Below are 25359 nucleotides of genomic sequence, written 5' to 3'. Positions count from 1 at the left end.
TGTAAATTTTGTTAACAGTGAATCTGAAATAGGATAAGATAATTAAGAATTTGTTTCTATTAAAAAGCTACAACCTTACTTATCAAAGAGCTGACATATAACTTTTAACTAAAAATCAGCAACAGGTAGTTTTTTTAGGCAGACCTTTATGCCAATATGGTTCATATTACCATTTGTGTTGCTTTTTCCAGATAAACCACTACGTTTAATATGTATCCAGTTTCACAATCACATATCCCAACTAGTATTTTTGGCAACAGCTACGTAATCGCGACTATAAAGAATACTTTAAAGTTGTGGTTACTAGTCGCGGGAACCGTTTAGGCACCGTTCTGTTACCACTTTTTTACCAAAATTGGGAATGATTTTGCTGTAGCAAATACGTAATTCTATCGTCCCGGGAACTTGTTTTTAACGTCCCATAGTGGTTTTCGGGATGTCATAAAGTAGTAATTGTGCAGTGCTAGTTACTAAGAAGTTACTGAGACAATATTATGCAAACATTTTGATTCTCTTTCTTTGTCAACGCAAATAATTTTATATGTCCGTCTTTATTCTTTATTCTAAGTGATGGCGTTGTATCGGGGTTAATCTACTTCATATTGTATTTAATATAGCTGATATTATCGCTTACCGCAGTGGAAACATGTAAATGAAGCAAATTTTACTGTTAAACATAGGCAATATATGACGAAAATAAAGAACGCCTCATTAAAATAATGACTTTTAACAAAAAAATATACCAAGTCTAAATATTTAAATTTAATTTTTTAAAGAAGGTAAAACCCTAATTATTTGTTGTAACCAAGTGATTTAAGTAAGTTATTTTTTTATGGACTTTTATGGTTTAACATTTTCTAATAAAATACTATTATTTATTTCATTAGTAAGTTTCATTTAGAATTACTTTCAAGCCGACCCTATTCCCTTTATCACTTCTTAAAGACGTTGGTCCTTGCACAATGGGGCTTAATGGTCTAATATGAGAATTCGTTGATTTTCAAATCTGCTACAAAAACATCCCCACAACAAAGATAAATACATCTTTTTTCAATGTACTAAAAAGAGACGCAAGTAATAGCAAGACCATACAACCTCTTTCTATATTTCTATTCCGAAGGTTGCCGACGGCAACCCGAACTCTACCCGATCGCAGCCAGTTTAGATTGAGAGTAGAGTTTAGACTTTTTTCTGTAATAGATAGAAATTTTCTTTCTATCGAGTTAAAGAGTTCGGTCGCAGGACTATTTGCTGGCCAATCCATAGTTTCAGTTCCACCATCATCATTAAAATAATTTTGAACAATCTGAGCATTATCCTGCTGAAAAAAAAATCTCTTAGAATCTCTTTCCGGATTTTGGAAATCTCCAAAAATAATTCGAAATAATGTAGTGGTGCGTTAACTTTGCTGGCCAGTGTATTTCAAAATGCACTGCTGTTTAATAAAATAATAAATTGATGGGCACAGAAACAGGTTACAATAATTTATTTTTTCTTAATATTTCTTTTTTCGTAATACTTCTGTTTGTCATAGTAACTAAGTTAATTATGGAGTGTAGAGACAGTTTCTTTTTTTTTTTTGAGTAGCATTGTAAATTTAATCCTTCTCATTTGCATATACAGGCATTCAGTTGTCTAGGTGCAAAACTAGATTAAAGACTATAAAATTAGAATTTTGGTATTGGTAAATAAATCTGTATCTTGAATTTATTATTAATAAAGCATTATTATTATTAGTTTGTATATTTAAAAACCTCTGACAAAATTAATCTTTTGTTACACATTTTAATTTTAAACTTTCATTTTATTATATTTTGTTGAATACACTTATTACTATTATTGTTTTTCAGGGCAATAAAAAAAGACCAATTTAAAGAAATGAAAAACGACCACCTGGAAATGGAGGAGTTCGTTTACTGCACGGACTGCGGCCGTAAACTGCACAAGATCTGCGTGCTGTACCACGACGCGATCTGGACCTCCGGTTTCACCTGCGACGAGTGTCTGAACACGAAAAATCAAAAACGCCGCGACAACCGGTACACTGCCAAACGACTGCCGGCCACCAATCTCGGCGTCTACATCGAAAATCGCGTGAACATTTTCCTTAAGAAGAAGGAGGCGGGCGCGGGCGACGTGCACGTGCGCGTCGTCTCTAGCAGCGATAAAACCGTCGAAGTTAAACCGGGAATGCGCAGCCGGTTCGTCGAAACCGGCGAGTTGGCACCCGAGTTTCCCTATAGGGCGAAAGCGCTGTTCGCGTTCGAAGAAGTCGACGGGGTGGACGTGTGTTTCTTCGGTATGCACGTGCAAGAGTACGGGAGCGAGTGTCCCGCCCCTAATACGCGACGCGTCTACATCGCCTATTTAGACTCTGTGCATTTTTTCAAACCGAAACAGTTCAGGACCGCTGTGTATCACGAGATTCTTTTAGGGTATTTAGATTATGTTAAACAATTAGGGTACACGATGGCGCACATTTGGGCTTGTCCTCCCAGCGAGGGGGACGACTACATCTTCCATTGTCACCCGCTCGATCAAAAGATTCCTAAACCTAAGAGGCTACAAGACTGGTATAAGAAAATGCTCGACAAGGGTATTATTGAGAGGATTATTCTTGATTACAAGGTATGTTTTTATTGTATTATGTTTACTTTATTGAAAAAAACCCTAGTGCTTAGTTGTTTCCAAATCCTATCATTCTTAAATAGTTCTTCTTGATTACATTTAAAAATATCCCAAGTTTTAATAAACAAATATAATATACAACGTGCCCAAGATAAGGAGGGCCACTACAGGATCTTCTTAACCATGAGAGATAGAAAGTTGGTTAAATGGGAAGAGGTCAGTGGCTTTGGGTGGTCGATAACACCAAATTTTCGAAAAAAAAATTAATATTTTCTGCTATTTTCTATCTTCGAAAATAAATGACACTTTCTCTTTAGCTTTTTGTTCCTCTTTAAGCATGCTATTATTAAATCTTAGATTCGATGTTTCGTCTTCGCGCTATCATTAACTTTTTTTTTTAATATGGACCTTGCTTTTCAATATGGAAGATTAAAAGTGCTTTTAATTCCGAATTCAATGTTGTACTCATCGGAGATACTTTTCTAGAACACAACTTTTATTCTGTTGATGAGTTTATAACCACGCCTCTGAATGAATGACAATTAATGTGCTCAGATCTTCACAGATTTTTTGTTAAATTTTGTTGTACTTTAAATAAAATTTTAAATAATTTTAAGTTAATTTTATTACTGTTATAACTTTGCTCAGCAACAGTAGGTATTTATGTTTTTGTTAAGATATCATAATCTTTGTACTTGTTTATATTTTTTGCCTATATTTATATGTTTTTGTTTGTATTTGATTTTAAATTTGTGTAATGACATAGGTATGTAATTTTTTTTTCTTTTAATCTCTCAATTGAAGACCTTGGGGCAACAAGGATCTAAGCCAGAAAACGTTAGTTTTGAGAAAATCAATTTTTAAAACATTTTTTAAATCCTGAAATCAACAACAAAAAATTGTGTTAAATAAAAAAGACATTTAGTTTTAAAAATAATATTATGTTTATTAGCGTATGAAATAAAGAAGGTTCACATAGACCTTTAAATTTTTGCAAAAAAATAAAAATATGAAGAAAAGGTGGCTTGTACCCTTTTTCCTAAAAAAAAATTATGAAATACTTGTTTAAAATCGTATTTTTTTAAGTAAAATTTATTTTTAGTATTTTTTTTAACGAAATTATTTATTTATATTAATATAAACTACATGTTATTTTGTTGTGAACATTTAGAATTTAATAGAATACAAAAAAAAATTATATTTAATAAAAATGTATTGGTAATGTTTGGAAAAAAAAATTCTAACAAGCGTAGTCGGAAAAAAAAAGCATATTAAAAATGTTTTTGTTAAATACATTAAAAAAACTTAATCGTCGTCACTAAGATCGGAAAATTCGTCAACTTGTTCCACCTCATATTCCAAAGTACGTAGTTCTTGTCGTTGTGCCTCTGGTGTGGCACCGACTTCATTATAAAATTCCATGTATACTGGGGGAATGTAAGGTAAAAGCTCGATCAGATTTTGTATTTTTTTCGGATTTAATGGAACAGGTCCGTTGTATTTTTGTTTTAAATCATTTATATTTATTAATACTGCGTTTCTTCAACTCCTTTTTCCAATATTGCAGATTTTAAACTCTTCATTGAAGCAGTGTTTTACGAGCATTTCATTGTGATTTCTTTTATTAAATTTTGCACAACATATTTTGCTAAACTGAAGTTTTTCTTTTTTATCGGTTAAAGTCTTTTTTGTAATCTGAGCTTGTAGTTCCTTGAAAGATAAAATATCTCTTTGCTTTATTTCAACCACTTTAAAAGGGTTAGTTCTTTTGCAGTTTTGAACAGCACTATACCAATCGGCTGGAACATAGGCACACTTCATGTAATGCCTTTTGTACTTCTCAATAATAGCAAAGTCGCGATCACTTGGCAACTGGGTATGCCCAACTATGAGATACCTATGCTTAATACTTTCGAATATTCCATCTTTTACCAAATTTTGCCAAAGACACATTATGGACCAATTTTTGTTTTGGCCTGTGCAATTATCTGAAAATACTATGAGTTTTTTTGCTTCACTTTTATTTTCTTTAAAGTGCTTGTAGACAATGCTTGCAATTTCATCACTTCCACGTTTGGCAGTGTTTTCTGACCACATATACATATACCCTTTTCCACTTCCACAGTCATGAATGCCCAAGTTGTACACCCACGCTTTTCTTAAATAGAATGCTGGCCCTACAGTTAGATTTGGTACAGGTAAAGCCTGTTGAAGATCAAACGATATTACACAAGTATCTTTAGATTCTTTTGCAATTTCAGTTTCTTTTTTTAAATTATCTTGAAGAGCAGCAGCTTTTCTTAGGTGTAATTCTTTTTGGACAGAAATCTCTTTCTTTAATTCTTCAGAAAGAGTTTCGTTCAGAAGTTCAACCATATACCGATCGCATGTTTTACATGTGTCGCTTTTTGGAAGCTTAAACCCTATATTGTATTCTGTTGAAAAAATACGTCTGTACTTATCTTCAGAAGCTGGCTTAATATTTCTTTGCTGGCACCACGTAACATAGTAGTCTTTATATAAAGCAGAAATACTTAGATCATGATCCAAATAAACTTTTTGTGGATTTTTTTTCTACTGTAATGTGATGTGTATTTAGGGATAGAATCAATGTGATTTTTAACCGATTGATAAGTTTCCAAACTTACTTTGTTTCGCCTATTAAAATAAGTGCCTCTTTTTCAGAAGTAGGAGTTGAACAACCGTCTGCGATTTGTTTAGAGAGAAGTTGTATCCTTTTTTTAGAATTTTGGAGACCATGAATTCCAATAAATTCTTCTCTGCAAATTTTTACGTCAATCCCGTTAACTTTAACAAAATAATGTATGTTAAATTTTCTTGAAGATACTTCCCTTTTACACTTCTTATATGTTCTCTTTTTGGGCACAGATTTCATTAACGAAAATAGGTAAATATCTTGCTTACTATAGTCGCCGAGGTTCCAAAACGAATTGAATATAAAATTTTCCTTTCTTTCCAATAGTTGGCGACAACCATTTTTGCACGTACATGGTTTTCCAATTTCCCAAGCCTTTATTTCTTGTCCTCGCGAGAAGTTGTAGCTGTGACGTAGGTTTCTTTTAATTTTTCTTTTATTTTTTTGTCTTCTATCTACATTTTTCTGTCTCCATCTTGAGGGAGTATTCTTCTCCGGAGTAGGTAAAAGTCCTCTTAAAGTCCTAGGATTCTCATCATATGCTTTAATTGGATGTTCTGTTATTTTAGAAACAGTTGTAACCCTTGCCATGCCTATTTGGTTTCCTAAAACAAGAAGATAATAACGCTAATATTTTTTGTACAATAACGATACAAGCCACAAGTACTTAAATTTTTTGACATAAAAGAAACTAGGCGCAGAACATGTCAATTAAAAATATTATATTACAAATTTTTGACAAAAGAGGCCTGCTCAATACAATAAATTTAATGCTGGCTAATAAATCAATTCAACAACGTTAACAAACAAGAACAATACTTAACATAAGTTCAAATAATAACAATCAATAACTAATAAAAATGTACAAAATAAAAGAATCTATGTCGGTAGTAGATGTTCAAAAAGATTTTTCTTTCATTTTCTAAGCATAAATAGAATCTCCTTATGAGTGGATACCAACACATTTCCCCTTTAATATTGATTACATAATAGAAAAGTACACCAACTCTATTGTCACTAAATAATTATTGAGTTCTAGCCTAATGCTTGATATTCAGCAGCCGCAGAACAAAAAGCTCTTGTTAATCCAGTCTAAAATATGCCCCAATTCACTTTGAACATAATGACGCACAATGATTTATTAACTTTCTGTTTAAATATACTGTAATAAAATTAGACGTTAACATTCCGATTGTTCACTTTCAGGACATCCTTAAGCAAGCTATGGAGGACAACTTGCGTTCAGCAGCGGACCTTCCGTACTTTGAAGGCGACTTTTGGCCGAACAACTTGGAAGAGAGCATAAAAGAATTAGATCAGGAGGAAGAAGAAAAAAGAAAACAAGCGGAAGCTGCTGAGGCCGCAGTGAGTAATATTATATTTGTATTAAATTTTTTTTTAAATGAATTCTTTATTAACTATTTTCAAATAATGATCTCGTTATCTTTAAACGTTATATGTATTTTTAGATATTTTCATCTATGGATGAGAGCGAAGTAGGACCCGACGGTAATAAGAAGTGTCAGAAGAAGGCGAAAAAGAGCACAAAATCCAAAGCAAACCAAAGAAAAAGCAACAATAAAAAACTGAATACTCCACAGACAGGGAACGATTTGTCGACAAAGATATTCGCCACCATGGACAAGCACAAGGACGTCTTTTTCGTTATTAGGCTACATTCAGTCCAGTCGGCGGCAAGTCTTAAGGTAAACAATTCTTGTGCAAATATATATTTTACCAAATCATATAATATTTTAAATTTCCAAAAGCGGCACAGTACAACATCCGTCTTGTTATAAAAGTTACTTAAAAAACATCATTGAGGATTTAGGTAGTGCTGAGATTACAGTGCTTGTTTTGCTTGACTTTTCTAAAGCTTGTGATATGTTGGATCACAGGCTGCTTTTACCAAAATTGGCCTATTATGGAGGTTATAGTTTAAATCAACTTTTCTAGGTCTTATCTTTTTGAAAGAAAGCAGCGGGTGGACTTAGAATATTAAGCTGAGTCAAATATCTCTTAAATAAGTTCTGGTTTACGTCAAGAATGCTCCATTTTGGGTCCTGTCTTTTAAATATTGAAGTGTTCAGGGCTTTATGGTTCATACGCAAATTTATTTTTTCTAAATTTATTCTATTGGGGGAGTTGTAATAGAATAAACTAATATTTAGTGTTTAATGTCAAGAGTTTACAAATTCTCATCGTGCAATAAAATGTACGTTTCTGTCTTAATTGAAAAATCTTATTTTGCATTAAAACCATTATAATATTTACATTGGTTTAACTAACTACAAACTAAGGAAAAAAATACGCGAGTCTTTAGTACTTCCTGTTATGAACATTGTCTATGTTGCAGATAAATCTTTATCAGCAGAAACTTTAAAATTAGTGCTATAGATTGTTTACTTTTTACTTAAGAGAATATGACAGTCTTGGACAAAATTTATGCTTTTATATAGATGGTTGCATGTAGAGATCCTAGATTCCTCTCCTACCTACGTTCGTCAAAAATTTAGTTTTCGAAGAGATGTGCACGATATCGATTTATGATTTAAATTGTTAGCAAATTTTATATATCAGTAGTTTTCGTTACGTAAGGTTTTATGTGCACCACAGGCTAAAGAAAAAATGAAACGACTTTAATGGCCATGCAAACAATCAAGCATGCCTTTGCGCTTACCTGAAGAAGCAAGTCTGCGAGTTTAACTGTTCCTGTCATTTGCGTTTAATCAAGTTTGAAAGGCATCACTTCATTTTGAACGAACCGCGATAAATACATTGTCAAAATGTCACTGAATATTATAGATATGTATCTATGAAATTGCATGTGCAATAGCGGTACGAATAAAGTATTAGGAAAAAGCAAAATGATAAAAGAAAGTAGTTGAAGACATGGTTACATAAAAGAAGTCAATTAACACGTGTAAATTTATTAAAAGAATTAAAAGTAGAACCTGATGATTACCGAAATTATATTACCATTGGTATCACGATACATTCGGAAAGAAGATGCTGTGATGCGATAATCTACAAGTCCGCATGAAAAATTATCATAGACTTATAAGATGACTGGCAAAAAGACGCAGTTTACAGGATTTAGTAAGTTCTAGGGCAAAATTATTCCAGGAAGTTGTTAAGCATTATGCACCGTACTTTGGAAAGAATTTTCGAAAGTAAGTCTAATGGCATCTGGATTGAGTTCTTTCAATTTTTCCAATAATATTTTATATGTTTTTATCTTTGTTCATGTATTTTAAAGCTTTCACTCTCCACAAACATGTATTTTCAAGGTATAATTCTATAAGTTAAAATTGTTTTTTCTCTGGTCGGAGTTATTAGTTATTATCTATAAAGAAAATTAATTAAATAAAATTGTATACAAAAAAAAAACAACGCGCGAGCCTCGTTAAAAAAATCAAGAATTCGCTGCGTCAGTTACGCATACACAGGATCGTGCTTACTCACAAGCTTCTTAGTGTTCCGGTAAGCGTGAAGACGTGCTTGACTTTGACAACCGATTCTTTATATTATGTTATATTATGTCGATGATACATAGATGGATCAAAAGTACAAGTGTGAAGATTGTCCTTCTATTTTTACTGCACAGGAGTTGGCAATATTGGGAGCCCTAGAATTTATTAGTGACACTAATGTAATCAAACTTTACTTTCCTATTCACCATCAGTTTTGGCATTACTTAAAAACATAATTTTATATCCACTAATTTTTAAAATTCGAGGGGTTCAGTAATCTCCAAGTCCAATTATCTGAAAGAGGTGTTCTGAAATTTGGAAAAGAAAATATCTTGAATATTTAGCATATACTTCAAATACGTACGCTTTGATAAAAACATCCATTAGGGTAATAGTAATTTTAATAAATTTTTAATAATAATAGTGTATATCATAACGTAGGAATACAGGACTCATATGTATGTGATTGTGACAACCAGTCAACTGATGACTTGAACCACGTTTTGTTTAAGTGTAAACGTAATTTTGACGAATTAATATTTCTGCATAAAGAATTGAAAAAGTTTGGCTTGCTTTCTATGTGTTATACTTCATATATGGTGTGTCTAATTTTTAAAAGGAAAAAATAAAACTTGGACGTACTTTCGCTCTAAATAATTTTAGTTACTTGGTGATCCCTTTGTTCTTTCCTTATTGTTTACCTACTGACTCCAGGCTTCAACAGCATCGAAGAAATTACTAATTACTTTATGTACAAAGGAGAAAATCATCACTACGGATCGCCTTATCAACCTTTCAAGTTAAAATATCCTCCACCAACTCTCCACTCCAAATAGCAGCATATCTACAAACGCTACAGCTTAAAAGATGGCTACAGTAGACTCTGGTAGCTTATTCATTTTAGTCAGAGGTACAGCTTGGGAGCCAAGCCTCAATAAATCATTCCCCTCGATCCTCCTTATACAAGACCAACCAGATATATACTCTGTCTACTCGTACAGTACAACTGTAGTAAACAGCACAAGTACGTCATTTTACGATAAAAAATTAAATAACATATCGAAAGTCTTAATGATGCCAATAAGTTTTATGTAACTTTCGAGCGAAATCGTTGTAACACATTCAAATATGGCGCGACGTCAATATCTAACGCGAAAGCGTTGCTTTACGACCAAACGATTGCGGGAAGCAACGGGAATATTTAATTTTCCAGGACTCTATTTCTAAATGGAATGCCAGAGAACCGAACAAATATCACATTTTAAATTATTGTCAAACAATTTTCGTTTTTTAATAATCATAATTGGTCTGAAGTGTCTGTTTTGCATCATAAAAAATTTACTGGAACAAAATTTAATAGAAATAATAGAGGGAATATAAGCGACCTCGCTCGTTTATTCGCCTAGGTTGTCGGAGGAGCACAGGTGGCGGGTTTACTCTAAGTAAGCTGATTTTTTTTGTAGTTTTAACAGTGTCAGCATATTTTAAAAGTTAATGCCTTTCCAGCCATATCAGGCACCACCAAAAGGGTTATATCTCCCCTTTTTAAGCAAATAACTTGTATAAGTAAAATATAAATTGTAATGCTTATCTATCAGAGCCCTCTGCGCTTTGCAATTTTAAAAATAATGTTCTGCATTGGCTCCAGGACGAGAAGCGTTTGACTCTGTGTAACTTCCGCAGTATTAATCATTCTTCTGCAATGTTTCTCTTTTATTTTCTTTTTTTGGAGTTAGATAGGGCCATTGGTCATATTGTTCAATAGTAGAATTGGTTAAATGCTATATTAGCCACCTTTTTTTTGTTATAAATATGAAGTGGCTAAATGTGCCAAGCACAAGGCCAAAAAGCGAAAAAAAATATGTCGACCTTTCGACCTCTAGGACGTCATCTTCAAATAAATAAATTGTCAGCGTTAGTTTTAAGCCAAGCCACAGGCAAAAGATTTTACTTCACCGCTTTGTTTATTTCTTGTTTCATCTGAGTTAATTAAACTATTATTTTTTTTACAGCCCATACAAGATCCAGACCCGTTCATAAGTTGCGATCTGATGGACGGCCGCGACGCATTTTTAACGTTAGCGCGGGAGAAACACTACGAATTCTCGTCGTTGCGCCGCGCGAAATACAGCACGATGTCGATGCTGTACGAGCTGCACAACCAGGGCCAGGACAAGTTCGTCTACACGTGCAACGAGTGCAAATCCCACGTGGAGACCCGTTACCATTGCATTTCCTGCGAGGACTTCGACCTGTGCATCCAGTGTTACGAGAAAGTCGGGCACATGCACAAGATGGAGAAACTCGGCCTTTTGGACGACGCCAGTTCGCCTAGTGATAATAACAAGACTAATCCGCAAGAGGCTAGGAAATTATCGATACAGGTAATTGACATTTATATTTTTATTATAGTCTATATTTTATTTGTATTTATATCTATATTTGTCTCAAAATTTGTCTTTAAGTCAACATTTCTGCAGAGTACTTTCAGATCTACATATATACATTATTTATTTGATAAAAAACACCAAGTAACATGATTATAGCCTCACAGTTAAAAAATAATAATAATAATAATGAAAATAAATATTAAATGCACATAAATTACTGAAGCTACATAAAATTGCTACTAAAAATAACGATATTTTATTATATTATAAACAGATTTAAAAATACCCAACCGATATAAATATATTCACTTATTTCCCTTTTATTATAGCGGTGCATTCAATCGTTGGTGCACGCGTGTCAATGCCGAGACGCAAACTGTCGACTGCCTAGCTGTAAGAAGATGAGCAGAGTCGTGAACCATACGAGGGCGTGCAAGAGAAAAACGAACGGAGGTTGCCCTATTTGCAAACAGCTCATCGCCCTTTGCTGTTACCATGCCAAAAATTGCCCAGAAACCAAGGTAAGATCTTTGTTTTGCTTTATTTAAAATATTAGTGTACAATATATAGATTTGCCTGGTTTTCTTTTAACTATATCAATAAATAAGTATCGGGATGGCTTATAAAATTACCTAAATTCAGGGTGTAAATATATATAGGAATAAAGTAATAAGTTTGGTTAAACATTTAAATTTAGTTACAGTCAAATAAAATATGCCTGCTGTAAAAAATAAAATATGCAGTATACAGGGTGCAGCTCTTAGGGCCAAAGTTATGAACCTTCAAATAATACCATTTTTCTTAATTTAATTGATCTCGGTAGATTTCCGCAGCACACAATACCGCGTTTTTGTACATTCTTTGTATTTTATCGCGATACGACTCATGGAATACATCTTGTTATGTGAATAATTTAAAAAGCATCTTAAATATTTCGTTCATTCAAAGAATTTATAGTTCTTTGGATCCTTTGCTTTAATTCTTCCAAATTTTTGTCACGTCAGGTTAGATCGGGACTATTAGCTGGCTATTTATAATTTCATAAGTTCCAGTTCAAATTCAGAAGTTTTTTTATTTTCCCAAGATGGCAAAATACTGATAAATATGATATGAAATGATTATTAGACAAATAAGAAAGATTTCACGATTATGGAGAACTGATGAACACCAAATTGTCACAAAAATAAATCAGTGGGAAATGACCCTATAAACCTTAAAACGTAAAAACAATTTACAAAAGTCCATATTTCACTTTATTCCTAATTATGAACAGGGCGGTACTAACTTGTATCCCTTAAAAGTTAATACTGTAGAAGTAGAGATCTGGGGCGACGAGAAAAGACGCAGGAGACGTTTCGATCGCTATGACATCATCCTCAGGACTCTTAAAAGATACACAGAAACGATACATATATGTATATTATACATATACACATCAAAATGGTCTAAGGAACACTTAGAAAAATAGTTTTTTTCGCCTTATAAATTTTTATATAATTATATTTTCATACGGAATAGATACTACCTTTAATATTAAGATACCAACGAAGTAAAATAAATATTTGGGTACAAAAAATCATGCCAGAACAGCGTTTTCTGCTACTTGCACATTTTGTCGAAATAACGCAGATTATAATTTTTAAATTCTAACGCAATATCGCATTTTCTGTGGTTCCAACCGAACAATTGTGATTTAGTTTTTATTCAATAAAAATGGAAAGACGACATTTAACTCGAGAGGAAATGCTAAGAGCAGTCGGAATGCTTGAGGCAGGAACAAGTCAATGAGACGTTGCAAGAGCTTTGGATACATCTCCCGGTGTAATTAACCGTTTGTAGAGAAGATATAGAGAGACAAATGATGTTAGAGAACGGCATCAAGGCCCGTCGCGAGTTACCACACCTGCCCAAGACCGTTTTATAACTTTGCAAGCTCAAAGAAATCCAACGGTAACAGCCTCTGTTTTGGTTCAGCAGCTCTCACGAGTGCATAACGGCGAGGTTTCAGGTCAAACTATTAGAAACCGTTTGCATGAGAGAGGACTTCATGCCAGAAGACCCCTAAGGGTTCCTCGGTTAACTTTAGGAAATCGAGGTGCAATATTAGAGTGGTGCCAAGAACATGTTAATTGAAATCAAGAAAGATGGGCCACAGTTCTTTTTACGGATGAGTCTCGATTTTCATTTTATCCTGATTCTGGTAGAATTCGTGTCTGGAGAGAGGAAGGAAATGAAAGTCGTTTGCGTCATGCCCGGGAAGTAGTAAGGCAACGTGGTGGATCACTAATGTTTTGGGGTGGCATTAGACTTGACGGAAAAACGAACCTCATTTTTGGGAAAATACAATGACTGGAATAAGTTATAGGGATAATATACTACCGCCTGTTATTGTTCCATATTTACGCGAAATGGGCCCAAATTCGTTGTTGCAACAAGATAATGCCCCACCACATCGAGCACGGCTTGTACGAATCGCTATTGTGGAAAATCAAATCAATCTTCTACCCTGGCCCTCTACCTCACCGGACCTTAATCCAATTGAGCATGTTTGGGATTGGTTAAAAAGGCTTAACTTCTTCAACGATTTGACTTTTTTCAAAGCGCTCTGGAGCTTCGTCTTGCTGTGACACATGTTTGGGAGGAGTTGCCCCAAGAATTAATTAATAATTTAATTTTAAGTATGCCTAGGCGATGCCAAAGTGTTATTAATAATAGAGGTGGACCATCTTGGCTACTAGTTTAATTTGTATTAAATGGTAAATTTTTATTTTTATATTTTTTTTTAATAAACGGTAATAAATGGGATTTTGTTGTTTATTTTTATTTGGGCCTTAAATTATGAGTAAATTATAATCTACAAAAAAAAGTTATTAATTATATTGTTATTTTATTCGAATAATGTAAAAAAATTGCAATAATTAACTTTTTTCCAATCTTCTCAATAATATTAACATATTTGTATGTGTTCCCTAGACCATTTTGATGTGTGTATGTTTTAAAGTCAAATTAACGAATATATAGAGTTTGTCTTCTTCGATGGTTAAGTTGTGTAATAGTCCTCCACATGTAATTCCTCTATTGCAGACAATTCACCATTTTGAGCAAAATTGTTGGTGCTTTTTCCAATGGTTTATTGTGATATAGGGCGTTATCGATTACAACCACAGTTTTTGGTTTTACATAGTTGCCACTTATGCTGTTTGATTTTCAACTTACATATGCGCTAAAAGGAATATTGACTTCTTTAGCCACTGCTTCAGTTTGCATAGAAGTTAATAAATTGCTAATTATTGTATGATTTTGGCCGATTAATAATTTATTATTTATTTTATTTTAAAGGCCATATAAAAAATTTAATAAGTTTCGAAAATGCATAAAAAATACCTGTCACTATGTAAACTAACAGACCTCTAAAGCGGAACTCTTTAAATGAACGGTCTTTACAATTATTATTATTATTAACGAAGACGAACTTCGATATATGTAAGTTTAATTAACTAATAATCAATTCCTCAAAAGAATTATTTTTATACAAAATACTTAAATTAGTCTAAAGAAAACTTACTTTTAACTCAACATTAATTATTACTTTTCCTGGGTGCGAAAATGTAAACTATGCCTGAATATACGATTTTATTTGTGTTTTTGTGTATCTTTTAATGCCCTGAGGATAATCTCATAGAGTTCGACACGCCAACCATAATATATGAATTGATCGTTTAAAGTGTTTTTTTTTTACCTTATTTAATATCCTGCAGTTTGTGTTTTCGTTTTTTTTTTTCAGTCATAGCCGAGATGTGGCAATAATGGATATAATAATGTAAATCAAAATTTCTTTAATAACAAGTGTTGCCACTAACGTACAAAATAGATTTAAGTATACTATTTTAAATATACCCATCATGAATGTCTTAAACATAAATAAAAATCTTTCGGTGCTTCCTCTGTTAAAAAAAACTGCTGGCTGATTATAGCTTTGATGAGTATTCACAGGCAAAATTGTGAAAGCCCAGTATGGATAGTTTATGTACCTAATAGGATATCATATCATTTTTAAAGTATTAAAGTCTTCAAAGAATATAATTTGTTTTAAGCTAAGTTTGTAAGATTTTATTATATGATAATTGATAAATGGTACAATTTTATTAAATTGTACCATTCTATTGCCGCTTGTAAAAGAAATTTTTTTGCATGCATAAATAAACTTTACTTTACGAATTATAAATTTTCGCTTTAGTGTCCGGTACCGTTCTGTCCGAACATCAAATACAAGCTCAAGCAACAACAGTTACAACAGCGTCTGCAGCAAGCGCAACTGTTGCGACGAAGAATGGCGGTCATGTCGAGGACCGCGCCCACCGGCAACGTCATGCAGGGCGGTAACCAGGGCGGCGGCGTTTCGGTCGGGGGCGGACAGCAGGTGGTGCCGGCTGCAGTCAGTCCCGTAGCCGGCATGAATTCAGGTAATTGCTTCTTTTATATAAATATTAAAAAACAAAATAAATAAAATATAAAGACAATATAACATATATGTATACCTCTAATGCAATGTTATTTTAATTCGGGAATATTAAACCTCTCGTGCGATATACTTTTAATGTAACATAGACAGACCAGCGAGCGCCGAATCCGCAACTGCACTCTAGAAAGTTATATTGAAGATATGTGGCTGAGACAAAAATGTAATATTAGGCCAAAATGCTGTGGGTATATTACAACAGTATTTTAGAAATACTTAACAAAGTAACTCTTGAGTGATTGAATCTATTCATACGAGTCCTGTCTCAGTTAAGTTGGCCCGACTACCAAAACTACGTTTATTTACGAAATTTGTCATATTAGCTGAAATGTATTAAAAACTAAAATGTATTTCTGATAATATACGATATTTTTATTTAATATTAGCCTAAAATACGACGATGTTTTACAAATATGTAACACTGTAACTCTGAGTGACTGAATCTATTCATACGAGTATACCATGTTCTTATTTTAAAAGGAATACGTTAAATTATTATTTTAGCTAATAGGACAAAAAGAAAGTGAAATTCGTACTTTTATAAAAAATTTAACCCAAATTTTAATACAGTTTAAACAGCCAACAAAAAAATTGGTAAAGAGAAACTAATTAAAGTGATTATGTTCCCCTAATTATTTCACCAGAACTTAATTTCTGATTAGAACGTTTGTTTCTATAGGTTTACCGAATCCGTCAATGGGTATGCAGGGTGGTCATCAGCCAGGTATCGGACTCAAGCCCGGCACTCAAACGCCACCCGCGAACGTGCTGCAGGTCGTGAAACAAGTGCAAGAAGAAGCGGCCCGACAACAGGCCCCTCTCGTGGGCTACGGCAAAGGCGTTCCAGGTCAGGTACCTGGTCAAAATATGCCTCCACCACCTATACGAGGGATGCATCTAGGTGGAAATCAAGGTAGGTCACGTTTAAATATTATAGTCAAATATTGCTTTTTTTTTTTTTAATATTGCAAAGAAAGTCATGCCGAAACAAAAGATTTCAATAAATGGAAGCCGATTTTCAGCGTGGAATGGTTCTTTGGCGTTTGGTATTTACCAATTATTACCCGGTTTTAGACTTGGGTTAAATTTTTGGTTATACAGTCCAGAAGAAGGCTATCCTTAAATTGTAAAAAATTGATTGAGAATTGCGATATGATGTGCGCTCTTTATAAATTAAGAAAAATTAATACCAATTGGTTTTAAATTATCAAGGAGAACAAGTAGTAATACGCTACAAAAAAAGTTAAATTAAAGGAGAGAAAATTTAAAATTAATTCCGGCAATAGGTGTTTATGGCTTCACTACATGACCATTATACATAATTTATTTTAGATGCAATAACAGCATTTTTATTCGAGAGAAAAAAGTGTATAAGGAAAAATTCGACTTCATTTTTTAATCAAACAGAAAAGAAAAAACAAACATAAACTCTTCCTAATTCCTAATAGCCAATTCATTTCAGCGACTGTTTCATTAAGGCAGAATTTTTAAGTGGTGGGGGAAACAATACCTGTCAAAGTTGCCAACCAAAAGAATAACCGCGGTTCTTACCAATTCTTCGCTGAAAATCGGCTCAAGTCTAATTTAAATATAAATAAATAATAAATTGGCAAATACTCCTTTAAAAAAATTGTCAACCGAGAAAGAGCTTTTTAGTTAGAACTCTTCAGCTTTCTCTTAAGAGTCCAGTGCCTGCCACAATATTTATATGTATTATTATATGTAAAGTGAGATCATTTACACGTATTAATTAAATATAGGACTGGACCTAAAACCGATGATGGACTGATAAAGTATTCTCATTTTATTGGATTCTCAAATTGTGCCGTTTTTAATTTTTTAAGTTCTTGAAAATAAATTATCAAAGATTGAAAAAGTAAATACCAGTGTACTTCAATAAAGCATCCTTGGCCCTCTGCATTTTACAATATACACATCTCAGTTTCATCAATGTCTTAAAATTGGCCATTATCATTTTTATCTGCAGATTACACACAATTATACTGCTCATTCCTGCAAATACAACTAACTTAATAAATGTCGATTTTACAAAACTAGTTAAACTCCTTAAAGGCCATAACTTAAAAGATAAATAGCACCAAACCTTCAGTAAATTTTTAACAGTGAACATCAAAAGTTACTGCAAAAAACTAACTCATTAAAATCATTAGCCTTAATTATGGACTCGTTTCTCTCATCATGTGAAATTAAAAACGGTATATGGCTCACTAAAGCTTTTCTATAGACAGAGTTATCACTATCACAGCTCAAACAGTAAAACTGAAACTTTGCGATTCCTCTGTATTGTCGCAATTCGCAATATGTCCCAATCGATCCTTTACATATAACTAAGAAAATTTTTAACCTGATTTGAAGAAGCAAAACTTCTAGTAACCAACCTTTTTATTCACTAAGTTTTAAAACTAAATCTCTTTATTAAATGGAAATATCAAATATAATTACACTTTAAGTTAAATTATAACTTATGGGTATTAAATATTTTACTCCAATTATATTTAAATAAAAATAACAAAATATATACCATAAAAATGATTGCTAAATTATCAAAAAATTTAATTTTACCTAGTTTTACAAATTACTTAAATAAATTGTATGAAAAATTATACAAGGGTCTATAGGGTGTATGATTAATATAAAAGTACGGCCTTGAATTTTTCTTGTCTCCAGTCGCCGAAACCCAGACAAGCTGGACGGTGTGTCTTAAATTATGTTTATTATGAAGTGGTGCTTATAACCGCTGATATGAGGTTAGAATCCTCCACAGTCGTTGATTCGGAAAGTAGACTTTTCTGATGTCACACATGGTTCATCCCAGAACTCCAGACCATTTACACTCTCAAGGCAGTGGAGAGGTTAAGAAGCACTATTAAAAAAAATTAGAAGAAGAAACGAAACAGAAACCTTGGCACAGTTCTCCAATGACAATAACAAAGCTCAAAGTCACCGTGCCGGTACAAATAAAGAAATTATCTATCAGTCACTTCGATAATTTTTCGATTAAAAATTAGGCACACTGCTGTGAAATTACCAATTCGTGGCTTGATATTATAAGTGTTCTTTAATGTGTGTAATGATGCCGTAAGTCGCAACGCGTAACCTAACTAATAGACACTACATTTGTGATACTTTGAGTTTATTTTCCTTTTTGCTACATATTAAAGTCTCTTTGAGAATAATGGATTGATTTTTTGAATTAAATAAAAATAGAGCTATGTAGAGAATAAAATTACCTTTAATTCAAGGTATCACTCGACGCCTATTCCCGTTTAAAAAAATTGACATGGAGGCTCTGAGGGTTGAGGGGATGACGTGTTCGGCCGTTTTTGTCTAAACAATTTATTTTTCAAGAGTTTTAGGGTGGACTGTTTTCTCTCGAACACCCTGAATATATCATTAAAAATTGTTGCTTTATTTACTTTATAATTGATTATGATCTATATTATAATTAATTTGAGCAATGCATGAAGCATTCTCCTATTTTAATAAAAATGAAGTTAAAAAAAATAAAATGCTATTATTCAAGATTGCCACACTTGCCAGTAAGTCACTAAAGAAGAGTTACTACAGTGGCGAACCAACGAAGTAGTATTTCCTTTTTTTTTTAAAGAAATTTGAATATATCGCACTTGTTAATATAAACTAAATATTCGTCAGGAGGGAACCTGTTACCGATGGACCAATGGCAACAACGATATCCGGGTCCCGGGGGTATCCGTCAACCGGGCGGACAGCCGATGAACTCCGGGGCGGGTCAAATGTCCGGTGTGCCGCCGAACGTGCAGGCAGGCGCCGGTGGACAACCTGTGGGACAAGTGCGCCCCGTTGGCGGTCCCGCGGTAGGCGGTGGAGCTGGTGGCGGACCGCTAGGCAACCCGGCGGCTGCCGCGGCCGCTGCCGGCAACATGCTACAGAAGCAAGCGCTGCAGCAACTTATGCAGACGCTCAGGTCGCCCCAGAGTCCGGAACAACAAGCGCAAATCCTCTCGATACTCAAAGCCAATCCCCAACTGATGGCCGCATTTATCAAACAGCGCCAGGTTAGTATATACAAGGCGAATAGTGCAGTGGGAAGATGAGTCGTTTTAAGAGAAACAACTTCGTATCGTAGTTGGGGTAACGACTTGTACAAAGTATCTCAAGAGAGTTTTTTGTTGTTTGTTGTTTTAAATTCGATTCTCAACATACGGATCTCGGAAACGAAGATGGTTAAATTAGAGCAAAGTTGAGAATTTTCGAGCTTAAAAATATTAAATAATAACGATTAATAATATTAAAAATTCTGAATGGTTCCGAAGATATTTGAAAAAAAAATGATTTAATTTTTTTCTAAGCTTATTTCTTATCCGATTTTACAAATAATTTGCACTTTTTTCGTGCTACATAATGGTGTTTTAGATTTTTAATACGACGTTCATTTTTTTGCCAACTATCATCAACTCTGTTTTTTCCTATGGGCGCCATATTGGATTTTTTCATTTTTAAAATTTCTGAAATTACCTTTATTGTCAAAGGTTTGAAGGGCAGGGCTAAAAAAAGCATGTATCATTGCAGCGTACCTGAGTATGTCGTAAGCATGGGCGCTTATGCTTCTGGAAGAAATTGCTGCCCAAACAGTAACTTTAGGACTATGTAATGGAGATTGATGGTTTTCTCGGGGATTTTCTTCCGACCAATAACGACTATTTTGCTTATTGAAAAATCAATCGTATAGGGTAATCTGTTTCCTGTAATTCTTGCACGATCTGAATTTCAAATGCATTTAGCTTTAGATCTTTCTTCATGGTGCGAAAAACACTCGATTTATCTAACTGGAGAATAGCAGCATGTTTTTGCACTCATTTGTGTGGATATTTTACAACTGCATTACGAACATGGTCAATATTTTGATTAATACACACATTTCTTAGGAATCCGGGAGGGTGGATATTTTCAGTTGAATCCCTTGCTTCAAATTGAATTATCCAAGATTTGATGAGATTGATGTGAAGAGAATAGCGAGCACAAAACCGACGCCGAACTGCGATGTAAGAATGATTTAATTCATAATTACGGACACAAAGCACGTTGTTGGGTATCAAACGATTCATTATTGCATTTGTCAATTGTGACAATAAATTTCCAAGGATTGCTCTACCCATTGCGAAAAAGTATGAACAGGATATAAAATTGCCTTAAAGTTATAAATAAAATAAAAGTGCAAAACTCTCTGAGACAACTTGTATTTGTGACAAAAAGGTACTAATATGGAATTTCAATTTGTTTGGTACATATATTTTTTTTCTTAGTAGATAGAATTAAGACAACTTTAGTGAAAGAGAACCTTACATTCTCTCAAAAATTCTCATTTGGTTTTAACTGTCCAAATCGATCCTCATATTCATCAGAGGAAACCGGATTCTTTGGACGTTTGATTTTACACTTTAACTTTTTCTGTTTTTGCGAACCTCTTTTCATTTAACGGTATTTTTGAATAGAGGTTCTTTTAACGCCACACGCTTTTGCCTCTCTTTTAATTTTTCTATTTATTGACTCATTTAGTTCTTCTTTGTAAGATGACGAGGTAATCAAAGACGATCCGGATTTTTTTTCGGATTGTGTTTGGGACGGGCGGTATTTGAAACTGCTGGGTTGGTTTTTGTGAATAAGTTTTACCTAAATCAACTTCTAAGATAGAGATTGTTTTCGCGTGACATTCTAGAACATAAAAGTTTGTCGACAGAGGCAATAACCTAGTCTGTCTTGTTTCTCAGTTTAGCCCTTATACCTATATCTTTTTGGGTTATTATTGGTTTTTCCTCTTGTGGAGTCAATTATTTTCTAGATTTAAATTGGCACTCACCTGTAACGTACAGAACAGATACACAAAACTAAAACTTCTTTATTTGAAGCAATTTTATAAAGGCAAAAACATCTTGCAAATTTGCAATGGAGGGGTTTTCGCCTTTTTAGTAAACAAAACTGTTGATACTTGACAGTGCTCACTGCTACCAATTTAAATTTGAGGTGTTTTGGTTTGTTTAAAAAGTAACTAAAATTGTGTCCTTGGCTGGTAATATAAAATGTATTTAGGATTTATAGCAAATAATTTATAATCCACTATTTAATTAACTGAAATATAATAATTTATGCCTGATCGTAAAAAATTAGGTTACAAATATCATACGACACACATGTTAACCTGCTTGCTAGTGCTTAGTAATGAATAATCCGATTAAAGAGTCTTTGGGGTCTAGAGGTAAAGAATGTTGTTTTGATTCTCTTTTTTTTCTATTTTAAGTTTATCTCCATCCTAAAGCCTCCTTTAGGTTAATTACCAGAATAAGATGGTTTTAACTAATTTCTTCAGTTAAATCTAATTTTTTGTGAAAACTAAAAATAATTTTATTAAAAAGTGTAATTTTATGTTTCTACCCAGCAGGTGCAAGCGCAGCAGTTGCAGGCTAGCGGCGGCAATCCACCGCAACAACTGCAACACATGTTGACCCAACAAAATGCCGCTCCCCAACAGCAACAACATCAAAGAATGGCGATGCCTGGTGGAATTTTGAACCAGGGTCAACCGGGCCTTAACCAAGTTCCCGGAGGTCCCGGTCAACCGTTGACTCAACAACAACAATGGTGAGTTTTCACTTATTTCGCTTTCAGTTTTACATAACTTTTTTTGCTTGGAATATTATTTATTACAAACAATCAACATACAAATTGTCATTACATTGTTTCTGTAGGTTTGTTTTGTGAATCCTATGAAAAACTCTGCTTAGAATTTAGAAATAATATGCTATTTCTAAATTCTAAGCGAGCGGTATCTAAATCTTATAAAATAAGCCGGTTTTCGGTCATTTGAGCAAAACAAGCAGGAGTTTGTATCATTCATAAAAAAGTCTTACCTCTTTGACAATTATTCGAATTTGGCAATTGAATGGGACGATTAGGCGATTATCAACATCTAATAAGCGAAAATTCATTTTGCTGTTTCTCACAAAAGAAACACCTAGAATATTATTAAAATAAATAATTAAATGTTCAAGGTACAAACACCAACAACTCCTAGCCATGCAACGTCAGCAACAGGCGGCGCAACAACAACAACAGCAGCAACAACAACAACAGCAACAACAGGCGGGATTCCAACAGCCAGGTGGTTACCAGCAGCAACAGCAGCGGTTGCCGGGACTGAGGCCGCCTCATATGGGTTACAATAACGCGTTCGGTGACCAGCAGTACCCGCCGCAGATGCAGGGCTTAAAACCGACGCCGCCCCAACAGCCCGTGCCCTCGCCTCAGGGCGGCGGAATGATGGGGCCGCCCCAAAGTCAAGGCATCTCTGCGGTACAACAACAGCTGATGCAGAGCGTCAGGAGTCCGCCGCCAATTAGGTGAGTTAGAGATTAGTTCAGCATAGAGATGTTTGGCTTAACCAAGTATTCAATTAAAAAAATTACAAAAAAAGATTACAATGAAGTAGCTCTGAGTGGTTGCATTTTAGGACACATAAGATAGTCTTATAACTGAAAATAAAACTGTCGATATTATAAATAAAATAGGGTCAAATGCAATAGATGGTGATGGAATTTCCGTTAGAGATCTTAAACTATGTCTTCCTTTTTGTCTTAAGCCATTAGTCAATATTTTGAATTCCTGCATCTTAGAAAACCAATTCCCCGATGACTGGAAAAAAGCGATACTCATTCCCTTACCAAAAATACCTTGTCCAACAGATTATAAAGACATTAGGCCAATAAGTATTCTGCCTGTCATTTCAAAAATCTTAGAACGTCACGTATATAACGAAATAGCTGACTATGTTTATAATTTAAAAATTATTCCTGATTGCCAGTCAGGATTTCGTAAATCTTATAGTACTATAACAAGTCTTATCAGTATTGTTAATGATATCAGGTTTAAAGAGGATTCAAAGGAAATAACTTGCCTAACTCTTTTAGATCTAAGTAAAGCATTCGATACCATAGATCACCAAATGCTTTTAGCAAAACTGCACTATTATGGTTTTTCGGCAAATGCCATAAATTTTTTTAGCTCTTATCCTAAAGATCGGTTACATTGTGTCCGAACGATGAATGATGGTGAATTTAAATTTTCAAGGTTTTTGTCATTTAAAAAAGGGGTGCCTCAGGGTTCCATATTAGGCCCCTTACTTTTCTCTTTATATGTTGCTGATATGAATCAGTGCATCGAAAATTCTAAGCTGCACCAATTTGCTGACGACTCCCAAATTTATAATTCTTTTAAAATATCAGACGTTCAGGTGGCACAGAATAAAATTAACGCCGACTTAAATCAGATTGCTTTGTTTGCTGAAAACCATAACCTCAAATTAAATGCTTCAAAGTCATGTGCAATGTTTTTTTCACAAAATAAAAGTCATCTTCTAGATTGCATGGAAAATTTTAAAATTAATATTAATGGAACAGCTATACCAACCGTTGCGGAAAAACGTAATCTAGGGGTTATATTCGATTCAAATCTCAGCTTTGCCTCCCACATTAAGAACAAAATTAAAATTGCTTACGGTCGTTTAAAAAACTTATATCAATACAAAAATCAGTTACCATCAAACACCAAATATTTGCTTTGCAATTCGCTTGTACTGTCTTTGGTGGATTATGCGGACATTGTGTATGGCGACTCACTAACCGTATCTCTGTCAAGGACGGTGCAAAAACTGCAAAATAGTTGTATGCGTTTTTCCTTTAATATATCGTATAGAGACCACATTACTCCTTATCTAAATTCACATTTTATATTAAATATGAGAAATAGAAGGAAGTGTCATATGTATAATTTAATTTACAAAATAATTAAATCAGGTCAGCCGCCATATTTAAGAGACTTATTTTTTCACCATGATTATATACACAATGTAAGAAATCCAAACTTAATTAGAATTCCATTTCATCGAACATCAGGTTTTAAAAAATCATTCCAGTATGTAGGCATTCATATGTGGAACAAGTTACCGGATTACATTAAAAATAGTTCACCAAAGAAATTTATTGCATATGTTAAAGAAATTCTTCTTAATTCTCAACTAACATTTTAACAAGTTTACACCACCAAATTTTTATTAAAAATATAATTTAATTATTTTTATTTAATTGCAACCATATTATTTTTGAGTTCTTACTTTTTAAATCAACACTGGTCTTGTTGATCTTGCAGGCATAAAAATAAAATTTTAAATGGTTCATTTTGGAATATCTATTCATTTTTGCGTCGTGTTGCCCTGGTTTTCCAGCCTCGGCTCGTGTTTTTTGCCGCCCTTCCTCCTCTCTGTCTATTGCACAGATGGTACCTATATTAATGTAATTGATATAGTAAATTATTACACTATATTTTTTTTTGTTTTTAGCTTTTATATGTTTTTAGGGTTTAATAACTTATTTTCTTAATAATTATAATTGGGAAAGTCTTTATTCTTCTTTTAGTTGTAATTAGGTTAGTATGTTTTAACGGTCTGAGCAGCACATGCGCGCTAGCTCGTGTATGTGTTATCGGTTGTTTTTATAATCACAGTTCAGTCCGCATTACTCTTAGCATTGTGTAAATTCTTGTAATAACAAAATTTAATTTTCTATGTACAATGTTTAAGTGGTAATAAAAGTCATTTGAATTTGAATAAGAAAAAAAAGACGCAACGCGTTTTAACTGCAA

General features: G+C 33.7%; 1 protein-coding gene across 4 annotated transcripts in view; it reads left to right on the top strand.

Annotated features, from left to right (window-relative positions):
* Nucleotides 1-25359, top strand: part of LOC126744708 (CREB-binding protein-like) — a 58225-nt gene that overhangs the window by 27436 nt on the left and 5430 nt on the right. For 3 of the 4 annotated variants that reach the window (XM_050452235.1, XM_050452233.1, XM_050452232.1), the window contains 10 exons: nucleotides 1851-2628; nucleotides 6491-6649; nucleotides 6754-6990; nucleotides 10770-11141; nucleotides 11477-11668; nucleotides 15385-15610; nucleotides 16346-16579; nucleotides 19342-19724; nucleotides 22103-22305; nucleotides 22716-23063. In XM_050452235.1, the coding sequence (XP_050308192.1) occupies nucleotides 1851-2628; nucleotides 6491-6649; nucleotides 6754-6990; nucleotides 10770-11141; nucleotides 11477-11668; nucleotides 15385-15610; nucleotides 16346-16579; nucleotides 19342-19724; nucleotides 22103-22305; nucleotides 22716-23063 (3132 nt within the window). The remainder of the gene's footprint in view (nucleotides 1-1850; nucleotides 2629-6490; nucleotides 6650-6753; nucleotides 6991-10769; nucleotides 11142-11476; nucleotides 11669-15384; nucleotides 15611-16345; nucleotides 16580-19341; nucleotides 19725-22102; nucleotides 22306-22715; nucleotides 23064-25359) is intronic. The other variant, XM_050452234.1, reaches the window with a different exon arrangement.

The sequence above is a fragment of the Anthonomus grandis genome, chromosome 14 (genome assembly GCF_022605725.1).
Source record: "Anthonomus grandis grandis chromosome 14, icAntGran1.3, whole genome shotgun sequence".
In the NCBI taxonomy this organism is placed as follows: Eukaryota; Metazoa; Arthropoda; class Insecta; order Coleoptera; family Curculionidae; genus Anthonomus; species Anthonomus grandis.
Note: the sequence above shows the minus strand (reverse complement) of the source record. Positions and strands in the feature narration are given on the sequence as shown.